The sequence below is a fragment of the Triticum dicoccoides genome, chromosome 4B, assembly GCF_002162155.2.
Source record: "Triticum dicoccoides isolate Atlit2015 ecotype Zavitan chromosome 4B, WEW_v2.0, whole genome shotgun sequence".
Lineage (NCBI taxonomy): Eukaryota > Viridiplantae > Streptophyta > Magnoliopsida > Poales > Poaceae > Triticum > Triticum dicoccoides.
Window position 1 is genome coordinate 673872993 of NC_041387.1, and position 8508 is coordinate 673881500.

General features: G+C 48.1%; 1 protein-coding gene across 1 annotated transcript; it reads left to right on the forward strand.

The window, feature by feature from the left end:
• Window positions 1-2765: 2765 nt before the first annotated feature.
• LOC119294306 (protein ETHYLENE-INSENSITIVE 2-like) lies at window positions 2766-6605 on the forward strand. Its single transcript, XM_037572518.1, has 7 exons — window positions 2766-3036; window positions 4101-4187; window positions 4321-4434; window positions 4527-4739; window positions 5161-5337; window positions 5432-6045; window positions 6122-6605. The coding sequence occupies exons 1-7, from the start codon at window positions 2785-2787 to the stop codon at window positions 6126-6128; spliced, it is 1464 nt and encodes a 487-aa protein (XP_037428415.1). The 5' UTR covers window positions 2766-2784; the 3' UTR covers window positions 6129-6605.
• Window positions 6606-8508: the final 1903 nt, after the last annotated feature.

The window sequence follows — 8508 nt, forward strand, 5'->3', positions numbered from 1 at the left end:
CAGCTCATCAATGGGTGTTGTGGCCGACGACCGTGGCAACGTATACTGCCACACTAGTAGAAAAACATCTTTTAGTACCGGTTCGTAAGGACCTTTAGAACCGGTTCTGGATACCGACACTAAAGGGTGGGGACTAAAGGTCCCCCCCTTTAGTCCCGGTTCAACACGAACTGGGACCAAAGGCCCACCACGTGGCACAAGCACTAGTAGAAAACGGAGCTATATTACCGGTTCGTAGGGGCCTTTAGTGCCAGTTTTTACAACCGGCACTAAAGTGTGGGGACTAAAGGTCCCCCCTTTTAGTCCCGGTTCAGCACGAACCGGCACTAAAGGGCCACCACGTGGCACGAGGCACGACAAAAACAACCCACCTACTGGCCGGCACGGCCTGCATACGATTAGAAACCCAACCTCTAGTTGGGCCAGGATGCAGGCCCGTACGGCCCATTAGGGCCCATAAGGCAGAGGACTTGCAATAGGCCCACAAAGGCCTGCTTAGAGAGGAGCTCGACACGGTAGCCGCGGCGGGGCTTATAAACCGGTGCGAGCTCCTCTCAACTAGCGAGGTGGGACTAAACATTGTGCACTGCGGGTGGCAGCACACCTGGCACGAACCGGTACTAAAGATTCGCCATGAACCGGTTCTAATGAGTGTCGCCCGCCTAACCGTTGCAACCCGGGACTAATGAGCTTCACATTAGGCCCTTTTTCTACTAGTGGAGGCGCGCCGTGGTCTGGGGTTTTTTTTAAAATAAAGCAAAAGCAGCCCGCCTACTGGGCCGACACGGCCTGCATACGACTAGCAACCCAACCTCTAGTTGGGCCACGATGCAGGCCCATATGGCCCAGTAGGCCCCACAGGGCAGAAGACTTGCAATAGGCCTACAAAGGCCTGCTTAAAGAGGAGCTCGACACAGTAGCCGCGGCGGGGCTTATAAACCGGTGCAAGCTCCTCTCAACTAGCAAGGTGGGACTAAATATTGTGCATTACGGGTGGCAGTGCACCACCTTTAATACTGGTTGGTGGCTCCAACCGGTACTAAGGGAGGGGGGGTCTTTAGTACCAGTTGGAGCCACCAACCCGTACTAAAGGCCATGACCCCTTTAGTATCGGTTGGAGCCACCAACCGGTACTATAGGTCACAAATGAACCGGGACTAATGCATAACCGTTCGAACCGGGACTAATGGTACCATTAGTGCCGGTTCATTTACAAACCGGACTAATGTGTCTCACATAAAGTAGTTTTTCTACTAGTGCCATCTCGGCGACGAATGTTGAGAGCATGGTGAAGGGGACAAATCGCTACACAGGATGGAGAGAGAGGACGGGGTGGGGTTTGACTTTAACTATTGATTTCTCTGCTGCGCGTTCTAGTGGCCACCGTTCCCTTTTACCGAAAAAGGCTTTCGCCCCGCTTTATAAATAAAGCAAACCACCACAGCCAAATGATACAACATAAGTTCACCCACACACACGCAGTCATACAAACATAGAATACAAATAGGCTCTGCTGAGGGCACAACTCAACAAGCCCTGAAAAGGAAAAAAACGAAGGCGGGTCAACCGCAGCAGCATGGAAGGAGCTAATCCGGCTCGGGTGGTGGAGGAGGGAGCGGTGGCGCCAAGCGAAGAGCCATCGAGCGAAGGTCGGAGATGATGATGATGATGGCTTCTCGGTCATGGTGATGGCTAAGCGGCCGCCAGAGAGTCCAGAGCATCCACCGTTCCCTTTTTCGTGCGCCTGTGTTGAGATCCAACAGCCACGGAAAAAAATGTACGGCGAGGGAGGAGACCAATTTGGGATTCGGCGGGTGGACTGGCGGCTAGCACTGCCCACAGAAATATAGCTGCCTTTGTCTTAACTCAAATGTTCGATAGAAATCCCTGATGATTAACAACTAAAAGAACAAACTAGCCAGTGCAGATTTACACTCAGCCAACATTGATCATGATTTCAGTTTTGGACTTGTGACATCATCATAGCATGGGCATCGACTGCAGGATGGAGGGCCTATCTGTACACTATGTCCTCGCTCGTATGGGTACAAGCACACCTAACAAGATATACAGTTCAAATTCTATGGTGAGCCTGAATTGGCGGCATGTTTGTATAGAAATGGAAATAAGAGTTGAGGGGTGATGATATGAAAAATCCATTGACTGGTTGGAGAGAATAGGAGTTTAATTGGGATGGGGAATAAGAGTTTAGGGAGCCAATCTCCACCGATATATCTCTTTCCACAAGATCATGTTAATTCGTGTGCATGACTCCTAAACTAATTCCCATTATATATCAAACAGAGAAACGAGAGTAAAAATATATTTCCCACCCCTAACCCCTCCCAAAAACTTTCTGGTGTAAACTCCCATTCCCCAAGGTTACCAAATAGTGTGCGTCACATCACATGTGTCGCATTCACCCTGCACCCTAGTGGAATCATCATGAAATTGCTGTTTCCCAGGTGACTTGCAGGTTTCCCAGACGGCTTGCAGGTTTCTAGCGGCAAAAAAATGTACAAGAACTATTTTGGTCCCATTCAGGCGCAAAGTACCGGAAATACCCTCGCTGCTTGGCTTGGCGTCCAGCCTCCGCCCTTATCCTCTTGCTTCATTTTTGTCCTCGCCGATCACCGCATTACCCTCGAACCACGCCATCGCCCTCTCAGCACAACACGTACGCCTCCTCTCACCTGCTTGAAGATATACATCGATCCCTGTGAACTTGCTCGACTGGTTCTGCTTCTGCTTCTGCTTGCTGCTGGTGCTGCCGCGGTGGACGCGATGGAAGCTGTGCACGGCGTCGAGTCCCTCGCCGGCGGAGACGGCCGGCATCATGTTTCCCGTACCCTCGGGACGGCGCTGCTGATATCGGTGGGGTACATCGACCTCGGCAAGTGGGTGGCGGCGATCGACGCCGGGGCTCGCTTCGGGTACGACCTCGTGCTGCTGGTGCTCTTCTTCAACTTCTCGGCGGTCCTCAACCAGTATCTCGCCACTTGCATCGGCATGGTCACCGGCAAGAATCTTGCAGAGGTACATACCAAATTCTTCTTTCTTTAATTCCTGCTACTCTTGTTGCCCATGCATCCTCCATCTTGGAGTAATCAATATCCTCTAGGTCACTGTTTACGAGTAGGAATCTTCTCATCTCAAATAATACTCTTTTTATTTTTATTTAGTCCGTGTGCTAGCTTTGGTCAAATACCATTAGATTTATTATTAAATGTATTTTCACATCATATGGATTTTTTATGGTAAATATTTATAATTTTTTTTATGAAATTAATCAATTTTTACAAAGTTTGACTTTAGTCAAACCTAATATGCAGAGTAAATAAAATGGGGGAGTACTATAAATTTCAGTTCTGACCCGAGCTAAATGCTCCTGGTGCTCCCTCATGAACAGTAGTTTGCTTTAAAAAATCTACTAATACCAAATAATTAAAAATTCTGATTTTTGGCAACAAAAACAAATATGTACATTCAAATATCTGTGGATAAGTAATATTTGTGATGCTCTCATGGAAAACAAATCTGTGAGCACATGTTATGTTTCTTTTTTATCCAGACCACCACGAATTTAATTTCTTCATGGAAACAGAAATTCAGTTCTAAGCCCCAGCTCTTATGCTCCCTGGTGAACATTTAAAAAAATCTGATAATAAATAAATAATCTAAATTTTCTGGCAACAAACAAATAGTATGTTCTTTTGTTCTAACTGCGTTCAAACTTTCGCGAACAAATAACATTGGTGGTGCTGTAAGAAAATAAATTTATGAGCAGATATTCTGTTTCTTTTTATCCAGAGCACCACAAATTTGATGACTGCATGAAAAATTGCACAGGGTTAGAGCGCAGCACAGTAACTCTGGAGCCGAAATTCCATCCTAAATTCACTATTATGTGGTTGTACATGAGCCCAGGAGCCAAAATGCCATTCTTCTGAAATATCTCAACCTGACAAAAACTTTTACATTTTTCTTTGTGGGGAAAGACTGTAGGTTTTTGTTTGCAAGATGCTCCCTGGATGTTGTGTATTTTCTCAGTTACATCCACCATCTGGTCTTACTTGTAATGTTTTTACATGAATTTCAAGATTTCTGCCCAGGAGTACAGCCAGTTCATATGTGTTGGCCTCGGCCTCCAAGCTGGGATGTCTTTGTTTACATCAGAACTAACCATGGTACTGTGTCCACAAACTTCACACAGAACTGTTTTTGTCAATGCTATTACTTGTACCATATTTAGTATGCCATGTTAATTCGTTGTGAGGATTCCTAACTAATTATGAACTTTTAATATTTTGGATATTTCAGATTTTAGGCATAGCAGTTGGATACAATCTTGTGTTTGATCAAGATGATTTTATCACAGCCATTATTTTTGCATGCCTTCTAATTAATGTGCTGCCATATATGTTATCCCCTAGGGTAAGTTCATTACTAATACCTAAAAAGGGTGACTTGTTATAATTCCTCTAAGATGGTGTGTGCTCATGATTTATTATTTTTGCTCATTGTAGGACAAGAGGATGGCTGGAACGTTAAATGCATGCATAGCTGGCTTTACGATTCTTTGTTTTGTGCTTGGTTTATTAATCAGTCAACCTGAGATTCCTCTTCATGTGAATGTGATGTTCCCTAAGTTCAGTGGTGAAAGTGCTTACTCACTGATGGCACTTATGGGTGCAAATATAATGTCACACAACTTTTATGTTCATTCGTCCATTGTTCAGGTATTTTCCAGTGTCTTGCTCATACCTAGTAAAGTTGTCCATGTACTTGGGTTTATATTTGGAGGTGAATAAGTTGTGTCAAACTGATCCATTAAGAAATGCCATGTTAGGTTGTTGTAACTTTTCTTTCTGCAAATGGTGTTGCATGTACTCATGATGAGTCATGTGGAGTTGTTCATAATGAATGATGTGGTTAATACACCTTTTACGAGATCGAAAGAACCATTGAACTTTTGGTTATGGTGGTTCAGAGATATTTTGAAACATATCAGATAAGGGCACTGTACTTTTCACTTTGTACTCGGTGATGCATACTCTTTTCTTTCTCGATGAAGTGGTAGGATCGCTGTCTTTGCACTTTGCTATTTATTCTTGCTTATTTGAGTTATCCCTTCATGTTAACGTGATGTCATATATGCAGGTTCAGAGGTCTCATGTTCATACCCTGGGTGGCCTGTTTCATGACCACCTTTTTTCAATAGTATTTACTTTTACTGGGGTTTTTCTTGTGAACTATATTCTGTTGAGCTCAGCAGCAGCGGAAGCTACTCACAATGTGATCCACACCTTTCACGATGCTGTCGAGCTAATGAACGAGGTTTGTGAGTCCTGTCTTCACAGTATCAATCCAACTTTTCAAATCACAATATTTAGAAAAATCCTTAGTTTATTTGGATTCTTGTTTTCTGCAGATATTTACGAGTTCCATGGCACCACTTGTGTTGTTAGCGGTCCTTCTCTTTTCGAGCCACATCATCGCTTTGACATCTGTTATCGCTAGCCATGTAGTCACAGAGCATTTCTTTGGCGTGAACCTGTCTCTGCTTGCGCATCATGTGCTACTTAAGCTTCTTTCCATGATTCCTGCAATCTATTCTGCAAAGGTAGCAGGCTCTGAAGGGGTATATCAGTTGATCATTCTGTGTCCAGTAATCCAGGCGTTTACCCTGCCTTCAGCTGTTATTCCTGTTTTCCGCATCGCCTCATCAAGTTGGATAATGGGCAACTACAGGGTATCTCTACGTGTCGAAATATTAGCCTTCCTTGCATTTTGTCTTACGTTGTTTATAAATATCATCTTCGCGGCGGAGATCCTGTTTGGCGACAGCGCCTGGACAAACAGCCTGAAAGGGAACACTGAAACCCCTATACTAATTCCACATACTGTACTAATCCTAATGTCTTGTGCATCTATTGCTTTTGCACTCTTCCTGGCTGCTACCCCACTGAAGTCATCAAGTAGGGAAGCTGAAACTCAGGAGTTGTGTGTGCACTCTCAAAGAGAAGCTCCAGAAGAAATTCAAAGGTATTATAGCTATTGATGTTGTTCCAGGGGATAAATCGGCTTTGAACAAACACTGAAAGTTCTGAAACTAGTGCAGGTCCTGAGACCCTTGAAGTCTGCCAAAGGTCTCTACTGCCACCGCAGTAAAACAAAGTCAGCTAGCAGGAAATATCCAAATGAAGAGGGCGGCTGAGAGAAATGTTGAAGTAGAAGCAGATGTTTGCACAGACAAGGATAATCGGACTTGACATAATTGTCGAATTCAACAAGTCCATGCAAGCAGAAATTCAAACAAAGCAAATTTGGGCAGAGCTCCTGGAAATCTCAAAGTTCACATGACGTGGACACAGTGACCAGGTTCCATAGCTCTATGCAGTCAATTATAAACACCAATTTGGTCCCAGCATCATTTGGATAAATGTATGGTGTGCCAAGTGCTGAGCTGAATGGGGTATGGTGAACCCTGAGCAGTGAAAAGGTATCCTGGCATAGGTTGCTCATCCATGTAGAGAAGATCCTTTAACGTCTTGGCATTGAAATTTAAGTTCAAGATTCCAGTGAATGATGCATGCTCGAGGCCGATTAATATGAGGATAAAATGTGATAATGTGTCATCTAAAGTACTGTGCAGATGGAAGCTACTGTTGAGCATATATCTGTTTTCTGTCATTCTCAGTGTATATTCCCCTGTTGATGTGAGGTTCTCAATAGAATAATACTTCAGTGAATATATTGAGGCCAAACTCAGAGGGAAACGTTTGGAACCTGGTGGTACGTACACCGCTTACAAAAAATAGTAATTACAAAGAAGGATGAAAAATGATGAAAGTTTTTGGCTCAAACTTGATCAAGCTGGAAAACTTTGGTGTGACCCCCGCGTCGCTCCGCTCAGGCGACTCGGGGGAGCTCCGCGCGTCGCCGGCGGACCCCTCCTCTGCGCCTCCTCTCCTCCGCCGCTGCCACTGGCCTCGCCGCGGTGGCGGCGGCCCCCTGCCCTCCGAAGGTGGCTCGGGGAGATCCGCGGCGGACGCGTGAGGGCCGGGTGGCGGGGATCATCTCGGTGGCGTCTCCACTCGAGCTCGGTGCCGAGGGCGCGGTGAGCGCTGGAGGGAGCAGGGGTGGCGTCGAGGTGGCGCGCAGCATGCTCGCCGGCGCCTGGTCGTGGCGCTCACAGGCGCTCCCCTCGGCGACAGATCTGGCCGGCGCGCCGGATCCGGGCCAGCGGCTGGCTTTGGGCGTCGGAATGCGGTCTCTAACCTCGGCGTGGTGGTCCTGCCATCTCCTGTGGCTACTAGGGTGGCGTGGGGGCGGGGCCAGGCCGGTGGCCAGCCATCCCTTCTCTTTCGGCCAGATCCAGATCGGGCGCGTGAGGTGCCTCCTCTGTTCGCGTCCTCGTGCTGATCTGGCACCCCCCCCCCCCGGCGCCCCGCGCTCTGTTCCACCCCCTGTGGCTCCTTCGGCAGTTTGGTGTTGGTTCTGCGGGTGCTCGGTAGCCGTCGTTGCTGGAGGGTGGTGCCTCCGGGCGGTGGTGTCTCCGGTCTCAGCAGCGGCATGGCTCAGCAAACGGGTGGCGTGGGTGTTGCTTCGGGTGAAAGCCCTGTGTCGGCTTCGGTCGGCACCGGCGGCAGCGACGCCCTTCAGCGTCGGATCCCTCCTTGGAGGTGCCGTTGTGTGATGCATTATTCCCAGCTTACTCTGTTCTTTCTCTGGGCAAAAGCCTTAGATCCAGCTTCTGGGTCGGACGGCGGCGACATCCTTGACGTCATTTTTACACCTTGGTGGCGCCTGTCTTCGGAGATGCTGCTCCATGCTGTTTGCTGAGGTCTGGGGGTGGTGCTTGGCTGGTTTGGAGCGGGTGGTCGGAGGTGGTGGTGCGGCCAGTCTGGGGGTCGACGGTGGTGTGTGTCGTGCTCGAGTGCTCCTTGGTGCGTCTCTGCTTGGCGGTGCCCTGCGGCTACGCCGTTGGCACACAGGTGCCGTGGCGTCGTCTCGGCCTTGCATAACCTTTCGAATGTACCCCCGACACAGGTGGTGTCGTGGCGTTGTGCAGTCTCGGTTGTGAGGTGCCTTCCGATTGTGTCGATGGTGCAGTGTTGCGGTTTGGTTTGCTAGGCGATGCCCTTCGACTGTGCCGGTGGCACACAGGTGTCGTGGCGTCGTCTCGGCCCCGCGTGTCCCTTCGAAGGTGCCTCGCGACACAGGTGGTGTCGCGGCGTTGTGTAGTCTCAGATGCGTGGGCCTTTCGATTGCGTCGACGGTGCAGTGTTGTGGTTTGGTCCGGCTGGCCAATGCCGTTAGATTTCTCCTTTGGTGCTCTTTGTTGTGTTTTCCCTCGTTGTCCCCCCTGTTATGTGTGTTGTTGGCGTGGGTTGTTTTCTGTTTATCTCTTCTCCCTTGTGCCCCCTGTACCTCTGGTTCACTTGAACCTATCTTGCGATAGGCTGCTAAAGCCTTATAGGCAAATGAATACAATTCAGGTGGGGA

Excerpts from the sequence above, each read along its gene's own strand:
- LOC119294306 (XM_037572518.1), top strand. The coding sequence starts at position 2,785 with ATGGAAGCTGTGCACGGCGTCGAGTCCCTCGCCGGCGGAGACGGCCGG. Across the intron at positions 4,740-5,160 it reads TTCATTCGTCCATTGTTCAG|GTTCAGAGGTCTCATGTTCA; the intron begins GTATTTTCCAGT and ends TCATATATGCAG. Across the intron at positions 5,338-5,431 it reads CTGTCGAGCTAATGAACGAG|ATATTTACGAGTTCCATGGC; the intron begins GTTTGTGAGTCC and ends TGTTTTCTGCAG.